Below are 27,562 nucleotides of genomic sequence, written 5' to 3' on the forward strand. Positions count from 1 at the left end.
ATGCAGGTTTGGAATGGAAGACTGCAAACCGGTTCAAACTCCAATTGAGTGTAATTTGAAATTATATAAGGGTACAGAGAAAGAACGAACAGACAAGCCGTATAGAGAATTAGTAGGATGTATTGCATATTTGGCTCATACATCGCGACCAGATTTATGCGCTGCGATTAATTTCTTTAGTCAATTACAAAGTTGTCCTACAGAAGAGCATTGGAAATATTTAAAAAGGATTTTAAGATATTTAAAAGGATCTGTAAATAGAGGATTAGAATTCACTGCAAATGAGAATAATAATGCATTAGAAATATTTTGTGATGCAGATTGGGGAAACAACATTAATGATAGGAAATCAATTAGTGGATACATAGTGCGTGTTTATGGGGCAACTGTTTGTTGGATGACTAGAAAACAGTCAACAGTAGCTTTATCATCCACAGAAGCTGAATTAATAGCATTTTGTACGGCAACAACTCAAGCAGTATGGATGAGAAGATTATTGAACGATATTGGTATAAATGTTTCCACAGTAACCATATACGAAGACAATCAATCTTGCTTACATCTAACAGAAGGAAAAATAGAAAGCAAACGCATGAAACATATAGACATTAAATACAATTACATTCAAGAGCAAATCCATCAAGGCAAGATAAGGGCAGTATATGTGCCTTCAAAATCGCAATTGGCAGACATTATGACGAAGGGATTGTCAGCATCTGAATTTCAAAGATTAGCGCTTAAAATAGGATTGAAGTAAAGGACGATTCTTTGAGCAGGGGTGTTGAAATATATATCAAAGTATCACCTTACTTATGGAAACCTTGACAATGTATTGAACTTATAGATCATATGAAATAAAGTTGTCAGTTGTGTTAGAACCATCGACTGGTACGGGTCGCCTTTCTTTATGCATACATCACAACACATTCAAACCTAGCGCTCGTGTTTAGGGGAACGAATAGTACCAGCTATGTCCAATTATATAAGTTTACCAATAACAGCTGTTGGCACGGATGAGATGTCAAACGTTTGTTGTTGCTCCTCCGGTTGTTGATGTTTTGCGGCTGTCATCTGGTGATCGAATCGATCGACATTCAGATTGACTCTAAGTATCACTAGATGGCGCTGGGCTCCGCTTTGGGGAATGAGATAACAACCGCGCTGGAGTGAGTAGACAGGATGTCCAAAACCTTAACGAATAAGGAATAGGGTCAGTTAGGGTCAGACGAGAGCGCCGTCCGATCAGCTGTTTGGAGGACAGTAGTAAAACATACGTGGATTAGGTAAGACGCTTTTAAAAGCATACTATCATACTATCATACTATCATACTACCATACTATTATACATAACTCAGATTAAGTATAGCTAAATAAAGTCTCAGTAAAAAAAGGTCCGCGTAAAAGAAAAAATTGTTCTGTTGCGAGGCGAAGCAACACCAGCTATACAAGTTTTGAGCTATGTTTTATTCTACATTCTATATTTTCTGGCTAAAGTCTGAAACACGACCCCCCCCCCACTCACGGTCACTCATCTGCGTGTCTATTTTTCGTACAGGGTGGTTCGGAGACTATGCAATGTGGCCTGAATTTGATTTTTTTTACAATTACTATTAAATTGTAAGGAGGTTTTCGCATAGTGAAAAATGATTTATTCATCGACGAACCAAGTTCCATACGCTGTTTGTGAAACCGTAAAATTTTCCTCATTTTTGGCCCGAATTTGCCCCATAGCTCCGCCGGTATCCAAGATATCGCCACACTTTCTTCTGGCCATGGCTAGATGGCACTTGTGGCTACATTTCGTCCATGCACCACTAATCGCTACCATGTCTGTGGCCGGAGCTATTCGCGAAAGCTCCAACGGATCGCCAATCTTTGACCTGTGGTCGATAGATGGCACCAATTGTTACATTTTCTTCTTCGACGGCCATGCCCTCAGGTGTCTGTGTCTCGAAACATAATTAAAAAACACGCAACCGATTTCGAACCACCCTGCACGAAAAAAAGTCACTCAAATGAGTGCCCGTGAGTGGGGGGGGGTCGTGTTTCAGACTTTAGCCTATTTTCTTACCTTCACCCGGTATATGTTAACCCCCATCAGATCTTCCAACACGAACAGATTTGTGAATGTTTTTGTGGTCTTGCCTCGTGCCTTTGCATTCATAGTCGCGATGTTAGACTAGCGTCCGCTAGGTGGCGTGACAGCAGAAAAAATAATGCTAATTCATGATGACCGAGGATTGTGATAATAATTTCATTTTCACAATGAATTCGAAAGTAGTTCGAGACTCTCCGAAACGTTCGACATATACATAACCTCAAACCTTGAAAAAAAGATGTATATCAATGTCGGATCGGGTTGTACATGCTGAAACTGGCGCTAGCACTGTAACACATTTCATCCATGTCAACCGAATAGCGCGTGCCATATCCAACCGGTACACAGTTGGTGTGCACCTGTGTTTAAAGTACAGGGACATTGGCACATAAAATAATTTGCAATATATGTGGCCAATGGAAGCAAGCCAAAAATTTAAGTACGTCGTAGCGACCTTGTCACGCAGATGTTTGTTCTGTTGATTCAGCTGGAAAAAATATATTTTACAGAAGCATGAAAATGTTTTGGTGTATACATTGATTTGAAATAAATTGAAACGATTTAAAATTGAATAAAGATAAATGCTTACTATATTAAACCAATATGATTTATAAAAGTACTATATGCTATGTAATGAAAGTTGCACTCTCGAACAATAGCAAATGATGAATGATTGCATACTTTCTGGCGCACTTTGTAAAGTTGGACAAATTTAAATTGGAAGTTAATTCACTTGAACGGTTCCATGCTTTTTAAGTTGTTATATTTTTCCGAGATTTCTCTCCACTTCTCTGAAATTGTAGTATTGTGTACGATTCATTGTGCTACTAATACAGCCCTTGTATTGGGCACTGTAATGCATTATAATATTCAAAGAAGCATAAGCGAGGAGACTCTGTAGCTAAAGATATGCACTGATTTGAATACGTCGCCCAGAACGCTTGAGAAACATTCGAAAAAAATTGAAAGTTCTACGGACTTTCATGCTCAAACATGTTTACACCTATCGGAAAGAGAATTCCATCATGTTCTCCAGGTTTCTGATCATCTCAATTTCAAACCATCTGTTTCACTTTGTATCTCCTTTTCTGTTAGACTACGCAAGTGACAATGTACGACTGGGTAAAATGAACGTTTGTACAGTTGGCGCATATGGCACCATATATGTGTTTTTATATACATCATCGTACTTTTGGGTGAAGTATAAAAGAAGTCTGCAAATCGCTCCATTGGCAAGGTACAACTGACATCAGGAAGGTACATCAGCTATCTCAGACTTGGCAAGTTCGTGGTGGTAAGTTCAATCAAAATGGTTCATTCCATAACTTTGTGGAGTTTGGTACTTGTGGCCGTGGGCAGTCTTATCGGAGCGGTCGAAAGCAGTAAGTATTTCCATATACAGTTTTCCAGTTCTAAACCAATTTAGCACTACAAACGATTGGTTGTACACTTGCAGAGGAAGTTGTTTGTTACTACGGTACGTGGGCTACTTATAGGCCGGGAAATGGAAAGTTCACTGTGGATGACATTGACCCATTCCTATGTACCCAGCTAAATTATGCCTTCTTCGACATAAATGCGGACGGTACGATAAGGATAATGGATCCTTACCTGGACCTACCGTCCGGACTGAATACGATTGGCAAGTTTAACAATCTGAAGCAGAAAAATCCTGCCTTGAAGACAGTGGCCGCCGTTGGAGGCTGGAATGCTGGAACAGCTAATTTTACGACGGTCGGCCGTAATCCGCAGCTGCGTTCTAACTTCGCGAGGAATGCTGTGTCGTTCTTGCAACAATATCGGTTCGACGGTATGGACATCGATTGGGAATATCCCACGCCCGCAGACAAGGCAAACTTTGTGCTATTTCTCCAGGAGCTTGCAAACGCTTTCGCGCCGTACAAATATCTACTAACGGTGGCGGTGGCGGCCCCAGAATCGACAGCTAACGATGCGTACGACATTCCTGCCATCTCGAGCATTGTCAACAATATAAACATAATGGCGTACGATATGCAAGGTAATTACGGCGTCACAAGACACCATGCCGCAATCTTCCAAGGATCGAGTTCAATTGATGATACGGATTACAAGCGGCAACTTAATCTAGATTCCGTTATAAGGTATTGGTTGAGCAAGGGAGCTACGGCGAACAAGTTGACATTAGGTGTTCCTTTCTATGGGCGTACGTTCAAATTGGCCAATCCTGGGGTGAACGGTGTAGGTGCACCTACTACCGATGTTGGAGCAGGAGGTGCTTACACACAAGAACGCGGATTCCTAGGATATAACGAAATATGTGAAGGCTCATGGTCTCAGAAGCAATTTGACTCGGCACAGGGTGCGGCTTACGCTTCCGGCAACGGTGAGTGGGTCAGCTATGATACTGTGCAAAGTATTCAACAAAAGTGCGCCCTGATTGCCAAGTACGGACTTGGTGGAGGCATGGTATGGTCTATCGAAACGGATGACTTCAAGGGCATATGTGGTCCCAAGTTTACGCTGCTGAGCACCTTAAATGGATGTGTGAACAATAATGCTCCTACATCCGCTACTACCACCAGAACAACTACTAAACCCGTCTCAACGAAATCTACTGCCGGACCGGCCACAACAACGAAGAATACTCCTACACCAGTTACCAAAACTACTACTAAAGCTGTAACTTCAGGCTCTGGTCCGTTCGTTTGTACACGCGATGGCTACTTCCGCGATCCGTACGATTGCAATAAGTATTATCGATGCTATCAGGGTACCAAATATTCTTTCAATTGCCCATCCGGATTGTATTTCAACGAAGATGCCATAACCTGCGATTGGCCTTATAATGTAAAATGTTAATGTGCTTTGAATAAAATCACTCAACATTGATTAGAATGTATGCGTACTTGTCCACCGCCGGTGTGCCGTCGATGATTGACCTTAGCTCGGTCAGTTTTTTAGGCGGCACTTGTGCCATAACGATGTTATACTTTCGCGTATCATGCGCTGAGCCAATCCCTGAAGCGGCGAACCAAAATTCAAGCGACATGAAATATGTCTCTATGTTGGTGTCTTCCATGCTTGGCGGGTTCAATCGGGGCGCATGGATTGCTTCAACAGCAGCCGGTTGAGCCGCAGGGCTCACGGCGGGCGGGGTTGGGATAGCTTTTTCCTCTAGCATTTTTTTGGCGTACACGAAAACTCGCACGAAAGACGACGCACTTATTACGTTAATCGAAAAAAAGATAATGTCGGGGTCACCACTTTAGCGCGTGTTCTTTCGTTTTGATAATGTGGACAAGGACTACCGATCGGACTGAGTTCTGACATTAGACTAGATTTTATTACAAGAATTACTTAACGATACATGTGTATTAGTGAGTAGGTTAATAACTAATTAGTAGGTATTAGTTCAATAGTGCATAAAGAAATATTAAATTATTAGTATTAGAAGAAGAAGAAGTATTAGATGTGTTAGTGTACGCATAAGTTAAGTATGCGCAATTGTGTGCGGTACAGAGCGGTACACTACAAGTGGTACAGCTGCCACATAAGTGATAACAGAATTCAAATTATCGGCATCAATGTGCAAAATGAGTTTGGCGCTGCGAATAGAATATACAAGTCGGTGTCCTTGAGTTTTGTTAATTTTGTTACAATTAGAAGGATTATTGAAGGTCTAAAATTTATTCAAAGTATCATTTTAAATTTTTGTGATGAAAGGAGGGAATGTGCGGTCACTAATTTATTACGAAATTAATAGATAGAGGATGCTTCTAGCATTACGTTTTCTTACGACAGGAGGGAATTGCGATGTTATTCAAGCAAGGCGCTCGTGTCTAGGAGACCGAATAATATCAGAAATTCTATATTCTATATTTGCACTTCTTACCTTCACCCGGTCTATGTTAACTCTTCCAACAAGTACAGATTTGTGGACGTTTTTGTGGTCTTGGCCTCGTGCCTTTGCATTCATAATCGCGATGTTAGACTAGCGTCCGATAGGTGGCGTGATAGCAGAAATGCTAATTCATGATGAACAAGGATTGTGATAATAATTTCATTTTCACAATGAATTCGAAGGCAGTTCGGGACTTTTCGAAACGTTCGACATATACGTAACCTCAAAACTTGAAAAAAGATGTATATCAATGTCGGATCAGGTTGTACATGCTGAAACTGGCGCACTGTAACACATTTCATCCATCCCAACCGAATTGCGTGTGCCACATCCAACCGGTACACAGTTGGTGTGCACCTGTGTTTAAAGTACAGGGACAGTGGCACATAAAATAATTTTGCAATATATGTGGCAAATTCATGAAGCATGCCAAAATTGTAGTGTATCGTAGCGATCTTGTCACGCAGATATTTGTTCTGTTGATTCAGCAGGAAAAAGTATATTGTAGGTTATGGCCTACTCCGGGATTTTGGAATGGGAAAGAGGGAAGGGAGTCAAGAGTGGTCCATGGGCAAGCAAACAGACCACTTTGGGGGAGAGCGGAATGGAAACCAAGAATGATCGATGGACAAGCCAACAGACTAAACTTGGCCAACTTGGTAAACTTGGAGATACCAGTAGCGATTGATGGACAGGACAACAAATCAAACCAGGTGGGAAGGGAGAGGAAGCCAAAAGCTACAGTCTTCGAACTGTGCAAAGAGTTTTGAACGTGTATAAAATACTAGCAACTGAATTGCTTTGAAGTTTTGAACTTGATTTCGATATATTTTACCGCTTGGAGGTGTCAAACGCACTGATTTGTATACGTACTCCAGAAAGTTTTGTTATACGAACTTCGAAAGGAACTTTTTTCATTTCTGTCAATCTCAATTTCAAACCATCTGTTTCACTTGGTCTCTCATTTACTGTTATAGACTACGCAAGTGACAATGTACATGTCTGCTAAACATCTTATCATAATTTAAATTGTTATGTCACATACAGTATAAAGTTAGTAGGTTTATCACGTGATATAACTTAACACATTTATCATCATCAACATCATATCTGGCCTGCTCAAGGTCGAGCACGTCGCGAAGACATACGCCAATCCGTTTCCAGGAAATTCGGTCCAGGGCTGCAGTCCTCCATCCACGGCTGCAACCTATCTCCGATAGGTTTGACTCCACCTGATGCATCCAACAAGATCGCTGTGCTCCCCTCCGCCCCAAACCGAACGGATCGCTGACCAGCATCTTCCTGGTGGGGCATGAGTCCGGCATCCTCATCACGTGCCACAGCCATCGTTTCCTTCCGGGATTGAAAATTAAGTCATTCAAAGAGCCACATAACCTAAATATAAAGGAGGTCAGAACTAAAACACAGTAACCCTCTCTAATAAGGATAATTAAAAGAATGCTGTATGGTACGGCCTACTCCGAGATACAGGAATGGGAAAGAGAGGGGATAAGGCTGGCTGTTGGACAAGCCGAACTGACCGAACTTTGGGGAGAAAGGTGAGAGTAAAAAAAAATACAACGGCAATGCTGTAATACACCGGAGTACGCCAGTGAATATCTGAAGCTTACTACCCGTCAAGGGCTCACAACAGATTCAACAGCTGGGTGATTTATGGATTTGAAAAATGAATTTCTGACTCCAATCGGCTGCCGTTAAAATCCCAATCGTTTATTGAAATGCTGGGTCTCCCCACCAGCCATAGCACTGTTCTTGTAGCTATCATACCACTTGTCATATGGTGGTCTCTTTAAATTTTGTTTTCCCTGCCTTGTTTAAGTCTCCGTGGCCTTTAGGCAGGACACGGCACCTATCGCTTTTCTTACCTACCTCGTAGGCGTTTACTGTTAGCTCGTACTATCTTGCCTACTTTGCAGGCGTTATATCTTAGCATTGAGCAAATGCAGTAACTACAAAACCGATGACCAACGCGTAAACGTAAATTGACATAGTTATACTTGACATACCAATGAAAACGAAATTTATAGCCAGATGATAAAGAAAGCTCAATAGGAATTTTTGTGTAAACGCTAAATATGGCCACTAGAACCGCGATTGATAACACATAACACCATCGCTTTTGTTATAGCTTGGTACATAAACATTAGCGACACAAAACCAAAATATGGGCTGATTATAGCTATAATATTTGTATGACATCTATAAATAAATAGTCAAACAAAACGGATGAAAAATGAATATAAATAAATCTGTGTTAATCTGGACAAAGGAGAACGAGATGGACCGCCATAGAGCAAGTTGGACCGTCAGGTTGGAGATATATGCAGAAACAGAAAGAAACAGTAACAGAAAGCTCTTCCGGATTCTATGATCGCCTAGTGACCATTTTGGTAGTTGTTCGATATAAAACGCGCCCATGAGATAGGCAATCCTCCTTACAGTAGCGCCCTCTATGTGTACATGTAGAAAATATGAAAAGGACCGTTGTTTTTGAATTAACCGCAGTGTCTACGACCAAATTTACACCCTGAAGTCTACGACCGGCATACACGGGTATGCCATACATTTTGTATGGGGAATGGAACTTTTTCGTCTTAAGACTGTAATAACTCAGGCCGTATAGAATATTAAAATTTTTAATTTCGTACACAACTACATACATTAGTTTTCTTTCTTTTGGCAAATAATTGAAATTTTTCTGACTTGTTTATTATTGTTTTTTTTTTACTTTTTCTAAATGCAGTATTCAGGAATGTGATGGCTCGAAAGTTAGCACAGTCTAGCCTGTCGCCCTTCTTTGGACACTAGGTGTATGACACCAAGTTTCCAATCGTCCAGTAGTTCTTCCTGGTCTTAAATCCTTACAGCCGAACAGGTCGGCCACCAGACCAGTGCTGCCAGCTGACTTGTAACTTTTCAGCTGTTTGATGCCACTGATGACTTCGTCCAAGGATGGCGGGGCCACTTCGTCATCCTACTGGCTGACGTAATACTGCTCTCCTCTGATTCCTGCGCCTGGTTCAGTCTCTCCTGCATCTGCTCCGTTCAGGAGTATGCCGATAACCTCTCGCCTGTCCGACAGGATATTTCCCCCTTCGTCGCGGCACATAGCGGTCATGGGAGTGAAACCACCTCGTGCCGCATTCAACATCCTGTAGAACTGACGAGTTTCCCCGACTGGGATAGCTGCATCATCAGTTGATCAGTTCCGACTCTTTGAAGCTGCGCTTCTTGTCCTGGAAGAGTCGGGTCTGTTGCCTTCTCAGTCGTCTGTAGTCTTCCACGTTCTGCCTGGTCTCGCACTGGAGCATGCGAGTACGCGCTGCGTTCTTCTCGGATAGTGCTCGCCTGCACTCATCATCAAACCATTCCTTCTTCTGGTTACGTGTCACGCGGCCATTAGCTGCCGTGCTGCTGATGGCTTGCTCCGTCATAGCCAATGGTCATTGAGGGACATCACCTCGAAGGTGGCGTCCTCTTTTATTATATTGCTCGTTGATCGGCCCGCCAACCGATCACTCGATTTCGCATCGCACCTATGACCAGGAACGCTGTATCGAGTTCCTCCTTTTATCCACCGCTCTGGTAGATCATGCAATCCCTACGGTAGGAGCGCTCCTTTCCAGCGCACTTCCTGAAGTGCTACTATTCCGAAGCCGCGACTCCTCACCTCGTCCGAAAGAATGTGGGTACTTCCGGGTGCTGTGCGTGATCTGCAGTTCCATGCCACGAGTTTCCAATCATTGTCCTTGTTTCGGTGCGTGAATGGTATGTGTTAATCCGATTCGAAATGTGTTAGTTTCTTTCCTGTTAGTTGCTTATAAGGCCTCTCCTCCATCCCCCTGTCTCGTCGGAGGGCCTACGCTTCCTAGCTGTTTAAAGTCCCGCAGGGTGCCAGGACAGCAGGGACATTATGCCAACCCTAACATGGAGAACAGACGCTGGCTGTCCCCCTTCGCTCAATTTAGCCATATACCCCATCTTCGCAAGGCGTTGGGTTTCCCCGTATACCCAAGCTCAGGTATTTGGAGAGATATGTTACCATTCTGTACGACGTGGACGTATTGAGTCGGAGTAGTGTATAGAGTGCCTATGTTATCCTTCTAGAGGCTTCGAATCCATAACCATATCAGTCCAGTATTGCTACATACACTGACAACAGAACTACATTGCTCCAACGTTGCTGCGAAGTCATTTTTGAACAGCACACCAGCGCAAACGCTTAATGAATTGTTTCGTGATTATTTTGAATTTTAACCACGAATTCAATTGATCCATTTTTCTCTAATGGTTTGGTACCATTGATCTTACGGCGAAGCTCTAGATGTTTCTTAGCGCACGCCAACGGATCAATTAATGATGTGGGAATATGAATATGATCGCAGCTCTTCTTTTCTTCTATGCTTCTATGATATTTGCACTAGTGAATCAGAATATTTCTCGGGTAACGATTCATTTAATTCAGCAGGGGATGAAGATCTAACAACTGATGAGAACGAGATGAGGAACGTCAGAGAACGACGGCCACCGGTATGGATGAAAGACTACGAAGGAAGCTACAATGCATGGGCTTTATCAGCTATGAATTATGTGGACAACTATCCAATTTCATTAGAATCAATGAAATTGCGTGAAGATTGGAAGATGTGGAATGAAGCTATAAAGAGTGAACTTAAATCGCATGAAGATAATCATACTTGGGAACTATGTAAAAAACCTTTGAATAAAAGAATTATTACTTGTAAATGGTTATTTAAGATCAAGAAAGGAATTGATAACGAACCAGATAGATATAAAGCGAGATTGGTTGCCAGAGGCTGTTCTCAAAAATATGACTATGATTATGAGGAAACTTATGCACCAGTTGCAAAACTGGATACAATACGAACTTTATTAGCCATAGCTAACAAGGAAGGTTTATTAATTCATCAATTAGACGTAAAGACTGCATTTCTGAATGGAAATTTAGAAGAAGAAATTTATATGTACCCTCCAGAAGGACTTAATTTATCCGAAACAAATCAAGTTTGTATTTTAAAAAAATCGCTATATGGTTTAAAGCAGGCATCAAGAGCTTGGAACAAAAGATTTGATGAATTTATAACAAAACTGAATTTCAAAAGAAGCGAGAACGATCACTGTTTATATAGCAAAACAGATCAAGGAGACTTATTTCATTTGCTCCTTTACGTCGACGACATATTGATAATTGGAAGCAGATTAGATAAAATTGAAATATTAAAGAATTGTCTTAAAAAGGAATTTTCCGTTTCAGATATGGGAGAGATAAAGAGCTTTCTAGGAATGTTTGTGGAAAGAGATATTGAACAGCGAACAATGAGAATTACACAGAAGGATTATATACATAAATTACTATGCAGGTTTGGAATGGAAGACTGCAAACCGGTTCAAACTCCAATTGAGTGTAATTTGAAATTATATAAGGGTACAGAGAAAGAACGAACAGACAAGCCGTATAGAGAATTAGTAGGATGTATTGCATATTTGGCTCATACATCGCGACCAGATTTATGCGCTGCGATTAATTTCTTTAGTCAATTACAAAGTTGTCCTACAGAAGAGCATTGGAAATATTTAAAAAGGATTTTAAGATATTTAAAAGGATCTGTAAATAGAGGATTAGAATTCACTGCAAATGAGAATAATAATGCATTAGAAATATTTTGTGATGCAGATTGGGGAAACAACATTAATGATAGGAAATCAATTAGTGGATACATAGTGCGTGTTTATGGGGCAACTGTTTGTTGGATGACTAGAAAACAGTCAACAGTAGCTTTATCATCCACAGAAGCTGAATTAATAGCATTTTGTACGGCAACAACTCAAGCAGTATGGATGAGAAGATTATTGAACGATATTGGTATAAATGTTTCCACAGTAACCATATACGAAGACAATCAATCTTGCTTACATCTAACAGAAGGAAAAATAGAAAGCAAACGCATGAAACATATAGACATTAAATACAATTACATTCAAGAGCAAATCCATCAAGGCAAGATAAGGGCAGTATATGTGCCTTCAAAATCGCAATTGGCAGACATTATGACGAAGGGATTGTCAGCATCTGAATTTCAAAGATTAGCGCTTAAAATAGGATTGAAGTAAAGGACGATTCTTTGAGCAGGGGTGTTGAAATATATATCAAAGTATCACCTTACTTATGGAAACCTTGACAATGTATTGAACTTATAGATCATATGAAATAAAGTTGTCAGTTGTGTTAGAACCATCGACTGGTACGGGTCGCCTTTCTTTATGCATATATCACAACACATTCAAACCTAGCGCTCGTGTTTAGGGGAACGAATAGTACCAGCTATGTCCAATTATATAAGTTTACCAATAACAGCTGTTGGCACGGATGAGATGTCAAACGTTTGTTGTTGCTCCTCCGGTTGTTGATGTTTTGCGGCTGTCATCTGGTGATCGAATCGATCGACATTCAGATTGACTCTAAGTATCACTAGATGGCGCTGGGCTCCGCTTTGGGGAATGAGATAACAACCGCGCTGGAGTGAGTAGACAGGATGTCGAAAACCTTAACGAATAAGGAATAGGGTCAGTTAGGGTCAGACGAGAGCGCCGTCCGATCAGCTGTTTGGAGGACAGTAGTAAAACATACGCGGATTAGGTAAGACGCTTTTAAAAGCATACTATCATACTATCATACTATCATACTACCATACTATTATACATAACTCAGATTAAGTATAGCTAAATAAAGTCTCAGTAAAAAAAGGTCCGCGTAAAAGAAAAAATTGTTCTGTTGCGAGGCGAAGCAACACCAGCTATACAAGTTTTGAGCTATGTTTTATTCTACATTCTATATTTTCTGGCTAAAGTCTGAAACACGACCCCCCCCCCACTCACGGTCACTCATCTGCGTGTCTATTTTTCGTACAGGGTGGTTCGGAGACTATGCAATGTGGCCTGAATTTGATTTTTTTTACAATTACTATTAAATTGTAAGGAGGTTTTCGCATAGTGAAAAATGATTTATTCATCGAGGAACCAAGTTCCATACGCTGTTTGTGAAACCGTAAAATTTTCCTCATTTTTGGCCCGAATTTGCCCCATAGCTCCGCCGGTATCCAAGATATCGCCACACTTTCTTCTGGCCATGGCTAGATGGCACTTGTGGCTACATTTCGTCCATGCACCACTAATCGCTACCATGTCTGTGGCCGGAGCTATTCGCGAAAGCTCCAACGGATCGCCAATCTTTGACCTGTGGTCGATAGATGGCACCAATTGTTACATTTTCTTCTTCGACGGCCATGCCCTCAGGTGTCTGTGTCTCGAAACATAATTAAAAAACACGCAACCGATTTCGAACCACCCTGCACGAAAAAAAGTCACTCAAATGAGTGCCCGTGAGTGGGGGGGGGTCGTGTTTCAGACTTTAGCCTATTTTCTTACCTTCACCCGGTATATGTTAACCCCCATCAGATCTTCCAACACGAACAGATTTGTGAATGTTTTTGTGGTCTTGCCTCGTGCCTTTGCATTCATAGTCGCGATGTTAGACTAGCGTCCGCTAGGTGGCGTGACAGCAGAAAAAATAATGCTAATTCATGATGACCGAGGATTGTGATAATAATTTCATTTTCACAATGAATTCGAAAGTAGTTCGAGACTCTCCGAAACGTTCGACATATACATAACCTCAAACCTTGAAAAAAAGATGTATATCAATGTCGGATCGGGTTGTACATGCTGAAACTGGCGCTAGCACTGTAACACATTTCATCCATGTCAACCGAATAGCGCGTGCCATATCCAACCGGTACACAGTTGGTGTGCACCTGTGTTTAAAGTACAGGGACATTGGCACATAAAATAATTTGCAATATATGTGGCCAATGGAAGCAAGCCAAAAATTTAAGTACGTCGTAGCGACCTTGTCACGCAGATGTTTGTTCTGTTGATTCAGCTGGAAAAAATATATTTTACAGAAGCATGAAAATGTTTTGGTGTATACATTGATTTGAAATAAATTGAAACGATTTAAAATTGAATAAAGATAAATGCTTACTATATTAAACCAATATGATTTATAAAAGTACTATATGCTATGTAATGAAAGTTGCACTCTCGAACAATAGCAAATGATGAATGATTGCATACTTTCTGGCGCACTTTGTAAAGTTGGACAAATTTAAATTGGAAGTTAATTCACTTGAACGGTTCCATGCTTTTTAAGTTGTTATATTTTTCCGAGATTTCTCTCCACTTCTCTTAAATTGTAGTATTGTGTACGATTCATTGTGCTACTAATACCGACACAGCCCTTGTAGTGGGCACTGTAATGCATTATAATATTCAAAGAAGCATAAGCGAGGAGACTCTGTAGCTAAAGATATGCACTGATTTGAATACGTCGCCCAGAACGCTTGAGAAAAATTCGAAAAAAATTTAAAGTTCTACGGACTTTCATGCTCAAACATGTTTACACCTATCGGAAAGAGAATTCCATCATGTTCTCCAGGTTTCTGATCATCTCAATTTCAAACCATCTGTTTCACTTTGTATCTCCTTTTCTGTTAGACTACGCAAGTGACAATGTACGACTGGGTAAAATGAACGTTTGTACAGTTGGCGCATATGGCACCATATATGTGTTTTTATATACATCATCGTACTTTTGGGTGAAGTATAAAAGAAGTCTGCAAATCGCTCCATTGGCAAGGTACAACTGACATCAGGAAGGTACATCAGCTATCTCAGACTTGGCAAGTTCGTGGTGGTAAGTTCAATCAAAATGGTTCATTCCATAACTTTGTGGAGTTTGGTACTTGTGGCCGTGGGCAGTCTTATCGGAGCGGTCGAAAGCAGTAAGTATTTCCATATACAGTTTTCCAGTTCTAAACCAATTTAGCACTACAAACGATTGGTTGTACACTTGCAGAGGAAGTTGTTTGTTACTACGGTACGTGGGCTACTTATAGGCCGGGAAATGGAAAGTTCACTGTGGATGACATTGACCCATTCCTATGTACCCAGCTAAATTATGCCTTCTTCGACATAAATGCGGACGGTACGATAAGGATAATGGATCCTTACCTGGACCTACCGTCCGGACTGAATACGATTGGCAAGTTTAACAATCTGAAGCAGAAAAATCCTGCCTTGAAGACAGTGGCCGCCGTTGGAGGCTGGAATGCTGGAACAGCTAATTTTACGACGGTCGGCCGTAATCCGCAGCTGCGTTCTAACTTCGCGAGGAATGCTGTGTCGTTCTTGCAACAATATCGGTTCGACGGTATGGACATCGATTGGGAATATCCCACGCCCGCAGACAAGGCAAACTTTGTGCTATTTCTCCAGGAGCTTGCAAACGCTTTCGCGCCGTACAAATATCTACTAACGGTGGCGGTGGCGGCCCCAGAATCGACAGCTAACGATGCGTACGACATTCCTGCCATCTCGAGCATTGTCAACAATATAAACATAATGGCGTACGATATGCAAGGTAATTACGGCGTCACAAGACACCATGCCGCAATCTTCCAAGGATCGAGTTCAATTGATGATACGGATTACAAGCGGCAACTTAATCTAGATTCCGTTATAAGGTATTGGTTGAGCAAGGGAGCTACGGCGAACAAGTTGACATTAGGTGTTCCTTTCTATGGGCGTACGTTCAAATTGGCCAATCCTGGGGTGAACGGTGTAGGTGCACCTACTACCGATGTTGGAGCAGGAGGTGCTTACACACAAGAACGCGGATTCCTAGGATATAACGAAATATGTGAAGGCTCATGGTCTCAGAAGCAATTTGACTCGGCACAGGGTGCGGCTTACGCTTCCGGCAACGGTGAGTGGGTCAGCTATGATACTGTGCAAAGTATTCAACAAAAGTGCGCCCTGATTGCCAAGTACGGACTTGGTGGAGGCATGGTATGGTCTATCGAAACGGATGACTTCAAGGGCATATGTGGTCCCAAGTTTACGCTGCTGAGCACCTTAAATGGATGTGTGAACAATAATGCTCCTACATCCGCTACTACCACCAGAACAACTACTAAACCCGTCTCAACGAAATCTACTGCCGGACCGGCCACAACAACGAAGAATACTCCTACACCAGTTACCAAAACTACTACTAAAGCTGTAACTTCAGGCTCTGGTCCGTTCGTTTGTACACGCGATGGCTACTTCCGCGATCCGTACGATTGCAATAAGTATTATCGATGCTATCAGGGTACCAAATATTCTTTCAATTGCCCATCCGGATTGTATTTCAACGAAGATGCCATAACCTGCGATTGGCCTTATAATGTAAAATGTTAATGTGCTTTGAATAAAATCACTCAACATTGATTAGAATGTATGCGTACTTGTCCACCGCCGGTGTGCCGTCGATGATTGACCTTAGCTCGGTCAGTTTTTTAGGCGGCACTTGTGCCATAACGATGTTATACTTTCGCGTATCATGCGCTGAGCCAATCCCTGAAGCGGCGAACCAAAATTCAAGCGACATGAAATATGTCTCTATGTTGGTGTCTTCCATGCTTGGCGGGTTCAATCGGGGCGCATGGATTGCTTCAACAGCAGCCGGTTGAGCCGCAGGGCTCACGGCGGGCGGGGTTGGGATAGCTTTTTCCTCTAGCATTTTTTTGGCGTACACGAAAACTCGCACGAAAGACGACGCACTTATTACGTTAATCGAAAAAAAGATAATGTCGGGGTCACCACTTTAGCGCGTGTTCTTTCGTTTTGATAATGTGGACAAGGACTACCGATCGGACTGAGTTCTGACATTAGACTAGATTTTATTACAAGAATTACTTAACGATACATGTGTATTAGTGAGTAGGTTAATAACTAATTAGTAGGTATTAGTTCAATAGTGCATAAAGAAATATTAAATTATTAGTATTAGAAGAAGAAGAAGTATTAGATGTGTTAGTGTACGCATAAGTTAAGTATGCGCAATTGTGTGCGGTACAGAGCGGTACACTACAAGTGGTACAGCTGCCACATAAGTGATAACAGAATTCAAATTATCGGCATCAATGTGCAAAATGAGTTTGGCGCTGCGAATAGAATATACAAGTCGGTGTCCTTGAGTTTTGTTAATTTTGTTACAATTAGAAGGATTATTGAAGGTCTAAAATTTATTCAAAGTATCATTTTAAATTTTTGTGATGAAAGGAGGGAATGTGCGGTCACTAATTTATTACGAAATTAATAGATAGAGGATGCTTCTAGCATTACGTTTTCTTACGACAGGAGGGAATTGCGATGTTATTCAAGCAAGGCGCTCGTGTCTAGGAGACCGAATAATATCAGAAATTCTATATTCTATATTTGCACTTCTTACCTTCACCCGGTCTATGTTAACTCTTCCAACAAGTACAGATTTGTGGACGTTTTTGTGGTCTTGGCCTCGTGCCTTTGCATTCATAATCGCGATGTTAGACTAGCGTCCGATAGGTGGCGTGATAGCAGAAATGCTAATTCATGATGAACAAGGATTGTGATAATAATTTCATTTTCACAATGAATTCGAAGGCAGTTCGGGACTTTTCGAAACGTTCGACATATACGTAACCTCAAAACTTGAAAAAAGATGTATATCAATGTCGGATCAGGTTGTACATGCTGAAACTGGCGCACTGTAACACATTTCATCCATCCCAACCGAATTGCGTGTGCCACATCCAACCGGTACACAGTTGGTGTGCACCTGTGTTTAAAGTACAGGGACAGTGGCACATAAAATAATTTTGCAATATATGTGGCAAATTCATGAAGCATGCCAAAATTGTAGTGTATCGTAGCGATCTTGTCACGCAGATATTTGTTCTGTTGATTCAGCAGGAAAAAGTATATTGTAGGTTATGGCCTACTCCGGGATTTTGGAATGGGAAAGAGGGAAGGGAGTCAAGAGTGGTCCATGGGCAAGCAAACAGACCACTTTGGGGGAGAGCGGAATGGAAACCAAGAATGATCGATGGACAAGCCAACAGACTAAACTTGGCCAACTTGGTAAACTTGGAGATACCAGTAGCGATTGATGGACAGGACAACAAATCAAACCAGGTGGGAAGGGAGAGGAAGCCAAAAGCTACAGTCTTCGAACTGTGCAAAGAGTTTTGAACGTGTATAAAATACTAGCAACTGAATTGCTTTGAAGTTTTGAACTTGATTTCGATATATTTTACCGCTTGGAGGTGTCAAACGCACTGATTTGTATACGTACTCCAGAAAGTTTTGTTATACGAACTTCGAAAGGAACTTTTTTCATTTCTGTCAATCTCAATTTCAAACCATCTGTTTCACTTGGTCTCTCATTTACTGTTATAGACTACGCAAGTGACAATGTACATGTCTGCTAAACATCTTATCATAATTTAAATTGTTATGTCACATACAGTATAAAGTTAGTAGGTTTATCACGTGATATAACTTAACACATTTATCATCATCAACATCATATCTGGCCTGCTCAAGGTCGAGCACGTCGCGAAGACATACGCCAATCCGTTTCCAGGAAATTCGGTCCAGGGCTGCAGTCCTCCATCCACGGCTGCAACCTATCTCCGATAGGTTTGACTCCACCTGATGCATCCAACAAGATCGCTGTGCTCCCCTCCGCCCCAAACCGAACGGATCGCTGACCAGCATCTTCCTGGTGGGGCATGAGTCCGGCATCCTCATCACGTGCCACAGCCATCGTTTCCTTCCGGGATTGAAAATTAAGTCATTCAAAGAGCCACATAACCTAAATATAAAGGAGGTCAGAACTAAAACACAGTAACCCTCTCTAATAAGGATAATTAAAAGAATGCTGTATGGTACGGCCTACTCCGAGATACAGGAATGGGAAAGAGAGGGGATAAGGCTGGCTGTTGGACAAGCCGAACTGACCGAACTTTGGGGAGAAAGGTGAGAGTAAAAAAAAATACAACGGCAATGCTGTAATACACCGGAGTACGCCAGTGAATATCTGAAGCTTACTACCCGTCAAGGGCTCACAACAGATTCAACAGCTGGGTGATTTATGGATTTGAAAAATGAATTTCTGACTCCAATCGGCTGCCGTTAAAATCCCAATCGTTTATTGAAATGCTGGGTCTCCCCACCAGCCATAGCACTGTTCTTGTAGCTATCATACCACTTGTCATATGGTGGTCTCTTTAAATTTTGTTTTCCCTGCCTTGTTTAAGTCTCCGTGGCCTTTAGGCAGGACACGGCACCTATCGCTTTTCTTACCTACCTCGTAGGCGTTTACTGTTAGCTCGTACTATCTTGCCTACTTTGCAGGCGTTATATCTTAGCATTGAGCAAATGCAGTAACTACAAAACCGATGACCAACGCGTAAACGTAAATTGACATAGTTATACTTGACATACCAATGAAAACGAAATTTATAGCCAGATGATAAAGAAAGCTCAATAGGAATTTTTGTGTAAACGCTAAATATGGCCACTAGAACCGCGATTGATAACACATAACACCATCGCTTTTGTTATAGCTTGGTACATAAACATTAGCGACACAAAACCAAAATATGGGCTGATTATAGCTATAATATTTGTATGACATCTATAAATAAATAGTCAAACAAAACGGATGAAAAATGAATATAAATAAATCTGTGTTAATCTGGACAAAGGAGAACGAGATGGACCGCCATAGAGCAAGTTGGACCGTCAGGTTGGAGATATATGCAGAAACAGAAAGAAACAGTAACAGAAAGCTCTTCCGGATTCTATGATCGCCTAGTGACCATTTTGGTAGTTGTTCGATATAAAACGCGCCCATGAGATAGGCAATCCTCCTTACAGTAGCGCCCTCTATGTGTACATGTAGAAAATATGAAAAGGACCGTTGTTTTTGAATTAACCGCAGTGTCTACGACCAAATTTACACCCTGAAGTCTACGACCGGCATACACGGGTATGCCATACATTTTGTATGGGGAATGGAACTTTTTCGTCTTAAGACTGTAATAACTCAGGCCGTATAGAATATTAAAATTTTTAATTTCGTACACAACTACATACATTAGTTTTCTTTCTTTTGGCAAATAATTGAAATTTTTCTGACTTGTTTATTATTGTTTTTTTTTTTTACTTTTTCTAAATGCAGTATTCAGGAATGTGATGGCTCGAAAGTTAGCACAGTCTAGCCTGTCGCCCTTCTTTGGACACTAGGTGTATGACACCAAGTTTCCAATCGTCCAGTAGTTCTTCCTGGTCTTAAATCCTTACAGCCGAACAGGTCGGCCACCAGACCAGTGCTGCCAGCTGACTTGTAACTTTTCAGCTGTTTGATGCCACTGATGACTTCGTCCAAGGATGGCGGGGCCACTTCGTCATCCTACTGGCTGACGTAATACTGCTCTCCTCTGATTCCTGCGCCTGGTTCAGTCTCTCCTGCATCTGCTCCGTTCAGGAGTATGCCGATAACCTCTCGTCTGTCCGACAGGATATTTCCCCCTTCGTCGCGGCACATAGCGGTCATGGGAGTGAAACCGCATCGTGCCGCATTCAACATCCTGTAGAACTGACGAGTTTCCCCGACTGGGATAGCTGCATCATCAGTTGATCAGTTCCGACTCTTTGAAGCTGCGCTTCTTGTCCTGGAAGAGTCGGGTCTGTTGCCTTCTCAGTCGTCTGTAGTCTTCCACGTTCTGCCTGGTCTCGCACTGGAGCATGCGAGTACGCGCTGCGTTCTTCTCGGATAGTGCTCGCCTGCACTCATCATCAAACCATTCCTTCTTCTGGTTACGTGTCACGCGGCCATTAGCTGCCGTGCTGCTGATGGCTTGCTCCGTCATAGCCAATGGTCATTGAGGGACATCACCTCGAAGGTGGCGTCCTCTTTTATTATATTGCTCGTTGATCGGCCCGCCAACCGATCACTCGATTTCGCATCGCACCTATGACCAGGAACGCTGTACCGAGTTCCTCCTTTTATCCACCGCTCTGGTAGATCATGCAATCCCTACGGTAGGAGCGCTCCTTTCCAGCGCACTTCCTGAAGTGCTACTATTCCGAAGCCGCGGCTCCTCACCTCGTCCGAAAGAATGTGGGTACTTCCGGGTGCTGTGCGTGATCTGCAGTTCCATGCCACGAGTTTCCAATCATTGTCCTTGTTTCGGTGCGTGAATCGGTATGTGTTAATCCGATTCGAAATGTGTTAGTTTCTTTCCTGTTAGTTGCTTATAAGGCCTCTCCTCCATCCCCCTGTCTCGTCGGAGGGCCTACGCTTCCTAGCTGTTTAAAGTCCCGTAGGGTGCCAGGACAGCAGGGACATTATGCCAACCCTAACATGGAGAACAGACGCTGGCTGTCCCCCTTCGCTCAATTTAGCCATATACCCCATCTTCGCAAGGCGTTGGGTTTCCCCGTATACCCAAGCTCAGGTATTTGGAGAGATATGTTACCATTCTGTACGACGTGGACGTATTGAGTCGGAGTAGTGTATAGAGTGCCTATGTTAAGCCTTCTAGAGGCTTCGAATCCATACCCATATCAGTCCAGTATTGCTACATACACTGACAACAGAACTACATTGCTCCAACGTTGCCGCGAAGTCATTTTTGAACAGCACACCAGCGCAAACGCTTAATGAATTGTTTCGTGATTATTTTGAATTTTAACCACGAATTCAATTGATCCATTTTTCTCTAATGGTTTGGTACCATTGATCTTACGGCGAAGCTCTAGATGTTTCTTAGCGCACGCCAACGGATCAATTAATGATGTGGGAATATGAATATGATCGCAGCTCTTCTTTTTCTCTTCTTGGCTTTTAACGACCTTACAAGGTCACGCCGGCCATTTCTGGCTTACTAGACTTGTTTTTACCACATGCCCCAGCTCTTGAATAGTATGTTTTATTCGACATTCGATAAATTTGGAAAGTTTAACTAAAACCTCTATTTCATAGCCTCCCTAAGTAATCGAAGGATATCCGGTCATATATGGAATAATATGAAATAATATCAGGAGCGGATGAATTCGTCTGTGCAACAACCGTTCTTTTGTGTTAATGAAGTTCCTCGCTAAGTTCAAGTACACAAAAGAGTCGACCAAACGGTAATTATTCTCACCAGAAAGAAAAGCGCATTTGTTCCGATATTTCCCGCGAGCAAACAATATCCATCGTAAATTAATTCTGCAAATAACGGTCCATCAATCCAGTCTTAAAACGGAGAAAAGCATGGCCTCGTATTATAATATATAGTGGATTTATTTATCCAGATTAATTCGTTTCAGAGTTTCAGTCTGCATATGAAACAGTTGTAAACTGAACAAATTTCGAAAAATTGCGTTTTTAAGAGATATTCAAAGAGCAAATGGAACGAATACACATTGGTTTGTTATTCATCGAGTAAAAAAATTAGTTGAAACTAATTTTCAAACGATTTGATGTATTTTCCTCAATGTTCAATACTTCAATAATGCTGGTTCAATAGCCAGCAGTTTTAACTACAGGACCGGTATAAAATCTTATCCCTCATGTAGCCTTATATGCAGGACTGACTATCCTGCTATGCGTAAATAAATTCAAGCTAAGCCATAAATGGCAGTACAAGACCTCTGAACTTGTAGTGTCACAAAGAAGAAAATAGTCGAAAAAACTATGGAAACGTTTCGTAAAATCGACCATAGTAAAAAAAATTCAGCGAGATCTGTACCTAGTAGCGCCAGCTCAGATTCTACGACGTAAATGACGGCTTGACGCTTCTTTTGAGAATCTTCAACGTATGCTTGGAATTCTCCTAGAATGGGCTGCCAATCTTTTTCCACAAGGCACGACTTATTACGGAAATGTCGGATCCTGCATCGAGTTGGAGACGTACCTGATGGCCATTGAGCTTGATGTATTTTCTGCAATTTCATGTCATGCACGTTTATTGTAACGCTGCGCATGTTAGCGCACTTTACGAAAGGCCTTGTGTGCTTGGGTAGATTCTTTTGTTGATTGCAATAACCTTTACGATGACTTATTACTCCACATGGTGTCCACATGCGTCCTAAACGTGCACTCTCGAGTTCAATGCAGAGATCCGCATAACCAATAGGCCCTCCTCGGTTTGGATGCCCGATTGGATTGGTTTTTGTTAGGTGAGCGGTTTTGTAGATGCGTATTTTCTTGAATGGATAGCACTTTGTTGGCTTTGTCACTTATACTCATGTCACTGTCCTGTCGAAACATAACGAAATCCTCCGACCGAAGTTGTCGTTCCTAACTTCCTCAATAATAAACGTACATTCTCCTCATCGTCCAAACGTGTGACGTCTTTCTGAACCAGGTCCTCATACCTTTTATACTGTGCCGCAAAGCACCAGTTTCAGCATCATACCTGAATTCCTAAATGGCAGTTTTAAAAATCCTCGTTGCAACTGCTATGTTGGTAAAATATTGGTAGAACCACTTTATTAACAAACGAGACAAGAACAACAACGGCACGTCCGTCGTAGTCATGGGTTCTCTGAATCGCACCCACGGCTCCGAACCGCTTCCGAGCATAGCAACTCCGGCTCCGATTCCGGCTAGGTTAAAACCACGATTTCGCCTGGAGCCGTCCGGAGCCGTCCGGAGTCGCCTAGTCGGCAGCCGGAACCGTCGGAATCGTCGGAGCCATCCGGAAACGTCCGGAGCCGTCGGAGTCTTTTTTTTTATTTTTACCAGATTATATTACCAGAGTGCAATAATCTAGGTTATATCATTGTCAACTAGCGGCTCCAACGGCTTTGGACGGTTCCGACGGCTCCGGACAGCTCCGGCTGCCGACTAGCGGCACCTACCTTCCGGAACCGCTTCCAAAATTTATGGAGTCATTCGGAAGCGATTCCGTTTCTTTGTCGAATTTACCCATTACTAGTCCGTCGTGAGCTTGTCGAGTGTTGCTCGGGGCGCGTGCGACTGCAATCCGACCGGGGGCCACTCATCGACACGATAACGCTAGATTATTGGTGAGTGCTTCGGTGAACGCCTCGGATGCTGCAGGTGTGCACAACACAACATTACGGATCGAAATTCGGGTGAGATGTGGGTGACTTCTGGTGTAATTTGTATTTTTAGCTGTTTGATAAAAAGGTTTCTTTCAGTGCAATGGTAGAATCATCACACTACACAGCTAAAGAAACAATTTAACGTTTCAAGGATAAACTTCGATTCCTACCGTGGCAGTTGGTGGGGTTTTTGGAGTGGGGAAGTTTCCTCGGGCTGTAGAAAGACTGGTTGGCAGACATCACCCTAGCGCGAAATTTCAACATCAGTGTTGTTCTCGGTGCTGACTTTTGACCCAAGATGGACAACTTCAAAAGTTCACACAAATCCCAGTCCTGGTTCACAAATATAGCCGAGGGAATAATTTGACAGCGAAACAGGATTAGGAAAACAAAAACAATTTTGCTTTGATTTTGCTAAACTACTATTGTTATATTTTTCACAAAAAAATCATTACAGAGTGATTTTATTCAAAGCATTAACATTTCACATTGTAAAGCCAATCGCAGGTGGATGCAGTTTCGCTAAAGTACAATCCGGGTGGGCAATTGAAAGCATATGATATACCCTGATAGCATCGATAAAACTTATTGCAATCGTACGTATCCCGGAAGAAGCCATCTCTGGTGCAGACAAACGGCTTATAACCGTTCACACATTCTTTTAGAGATTTCAGCAGATTAAACTTGCGACCATATATGCCCTTGAAATCATCCGTTTCGATAGACCATACCATCCCTCCACCAAGTCTGTATTTGGAAATCAGGTCGCACTTTTCTTTAATACTTTGCACGCCATCATAGGTGACCCACTCACCGTTGTTGGAAGCGTAAGCCGCACCCTGTGCCGAGTCGAATTGCTTCTGAGACCATGAGGCTTCACATATTTCGTTATATCCTAGGAATCCGGGTGATGTTGTGTATGGTCCTGCTGTTCCAAGACCGGTAATAGGCGCACCCACTCCGGTAACCTCAGGATTGGCCAATTTGAACGTACGCCCATACAATGGAACTTGTTTTCCTTAGCACCCTTGCTCAACCAATACTTTATGATGATGTAGCATCCACGCTACTTTCAACCAAAGAAAACAAAACGGATCAGGTCCGTGCATCAAAACGGATCACCTTCGCGCCTTCGGTCTCCGATCCTGATTTCTGTAATACAAAAGAAAAATAAAAAGAGTCAAGTTACCGCCATTTTGGACCAGCTCACCAAATACCTGGTTCATACAGGCGGAGGCCCAATTCAAGAACGCCGGTACGAAATTGGATCGTACAAAATATGCTCATCTGCTGACTGCGATGTCGACGGAAATCATCGAGAAAGTTATCGACATCGTCCAAAATCCTTCAGCGCAGAATCGTTACACCTTCCTGAAGGACGCCTTGCTGCAACGCCTGTCTATCAGCGAAGAGTAGCGGATCTCCAAGCTGCTGTACAATGCCGAGATGGGAGACAGCAGCCCTTCAGATTTTCATCGACGGTTGATGCAGCTGGCCGGTTCAACGGAATTCTCAGATAAGTTGATTTTTCGTTTATGGTTAGGGCGTTTACCGAAAGCTATTGAGATTGCGATTATTTCTATGGGTAAAAGTAACATGGCGGAAATATTGCCAATTGCCGACAAAATTTGGGAAGCGTCAAAGAGTCGCAATCGTAGTGCCTCGCGAGAGAAAGGAAAATCTTTGTGTTGGTATCATAAGAAATATGGCAGCGAGGCGACCAAATGCGTTAAGCCTTGCAACTTTATAGCCCATAAGGCTGACAAAAAGCAAATAAAGTCCACAGATGTCGAATCTGTTGGTGAATTCCCATATTCTTGCCGCCTTTGCCTTCATGACGAGGTTTCGAAATTAACTTTCTTAATAGATAGTGGTGCGGATGTGTCTGTAATTCCCAACTCCGTTTTTGGTGTTTTGACTAAATCCAGTGACATCCTGGTTGCTGCAAATGGAACTCCTATTCCAACCTTTGGAGTAAAGTTCGTGAAGATATCACTTGGTTTACGGCGATCTTTTCCTCATACTTTTGTGCTTGCCGCAGTAAACCATCCGATCATTGGGGCAGATTTCCTCAAACGATATGGTCTATTGGTTGATTTGCGTAGCAAACGGTTGGTGGATCCACTCACCAGTCTGTCCACAAAAGCAAGTATAGCCAAGGTCGATACTCCGTCGCCCAAATTATTTTCTGTTAATAATGTATACACGGATTTGTTGAAAGAGTTTTCATCATTGATGGATCCCCCGGATTTCAACAAGCCGATTGGGCATAGCGTTGTTCATCACATTCATACCAATGGAGAACTACTAATTCAAACCCAGGAGATTGGACCCAGTTAGGCATAAGGCTGCCCACGCTGAATTCCAACATATGCTGGAATTGGGAATCTGCCGGCCTTCTTCGTCGCAAGTATCATCGTCTCTACATATGGTGGCTAAAACTGACAATGACTGGAGACCATGTGGGGACTATCGTCAGTTGAATGCAGTTACTATTCCTGACCGATACCCAATCCCACATATCCAAAATTTTGCGATGAATCTTCATAACTGTTACATTTTTTCCAAACTAGACATAATCAAAGCATATCATCTAATTCCCGTAGCTTCGGAAGATATATATAAAACCGCAATAACCACACCTTTTGGACTTTTTGAATTTCTAAGAATGCCTTTCGGTCTTAGAAATGCTGAACCAACCTTTCAGCGTTTTGTTAACACAATTTTCCAAGATTTAGACTATGTTTTCGTCTACATCGATGACATCTTGAGCGGAAGCACTTCTCAAGAAGAACACATCATTCATGTGAGAGAGGTCCTGAAAAGATTGGCGGAAAACGATGTAAAACTCAAACATTCTAAGTGTGTGTTTGGAGTACCCCAGCTCGAATTTTTAAGGCATCATATTGACGGCAAAGGTATCACCCCAACTATGGATAAAATTGATGCAATCAATAATTTTCCTCAACCCAAATCCTTAAAGCAGCTACAACGTTTTGTGGGTATGGTAAACTATTACCACCGGTTTATTCCACACATCGCAGAGATAATGAAACCGCTGCACAAACACATTGCCGTTCATTCCAAGTTAAGATCAAACTCTTGGAATTGGTCTCCAGAATTGCAAACGCAACAATTGCTAAGCGTTTAGAGCCGGGGTCAGGAATAGAATCTAGTGGGTGTGCTGTTTGCAATTGGCGTAAAGTTTATGATTTCAAGAATTGAAACTATTATTCTTCCACGAGACTTAGTAGAATTATTGCTCCAGGAGGTGTGACATGCTCTTAGATCCCCAAGAACAATGGAAGATGGGCGATTTGAGAAAACTGGCGACGGCGATTATCGCTCCTTTCCGATTGTGTATTAAGGGTGAGAAGTAGATCGAAAAAACTGAATTGTTAAAAGGAGAAAATATTTGAAATCCGGCAATCGGTAGGGTTGAATTTAGTATTACAGGTTTGTGAGGATTTTTTTTAATTCACCAGTGGCACAAAACGCTTCAAATTCAATTTTTCGACTCACATTTCGACTCACTTTCGGCGGATCGAAAATTT

The 27,562-nt window shown here is 42.1% G+C and overlaps 2 protein-coding genes across 2 annotated transcripts; both read left to right on the forward strand.

Moving 5' to 3' along the window:
* The first annotated feature begins 1,669 nt into the window (after positions 1-1,669).
* On the forward strand, positions 1,670-5,115 carry LOC125769187 (chitinase-3-like protein 1). Its single transcript, XM_049437748.1, has 2 exons — positions 1,670-3,480; positions 3,555-5,115. Exons 1-2 carry the CDS (start codon positions 3,408-3,410, stop codon positions 4,937-4,939), a joined length of 1,458 nt encoding a protein of 485 aa, XP_049293705.1. The 5' UTR covers positions 1,670-3,407; the 3' UTR covers positions 4,940-5,115.
* Positions 5,116-12,931: 7,816 nt separating this feature from the next.
* Positions 12,932-17,178, forward strand: LOC125769188 (chitinase-3-like protein 1). The gene is made up of 2 exons (XM_049437749.1): positions 12,932-14,863; positions 14,938-17,178. Exons 1-2 carry the CDS (start codon positions 14,791-14,793, stop codon positions 16,320-16,322), a joined length of 1,458 nt encoding a protein of 485 aa, XP_049293706.1. The 5' UTR covers positions 12,932-14,790; the 3' UTR covers positions 16,323-17,178.
* The last annotated feature ends 10,384 nt before the right edge of the window (positions 17,179-27,562 follow it).

This window comes from Anopheles funestus, chromosome 3RL (genome assembly GCF_943734845.2).
Source record: "Anopheles funestus chromosome 3RL, idAnoFuneDA-416_04, whole genome shotgun sequence".
Classification (NCBI taxonomy): domain Eukaryota; kingdom Metazoa; phylum Arthropoda; class Insecta; order Diptera; family Culicidae; genus Anopheles; species Anopheles funestus.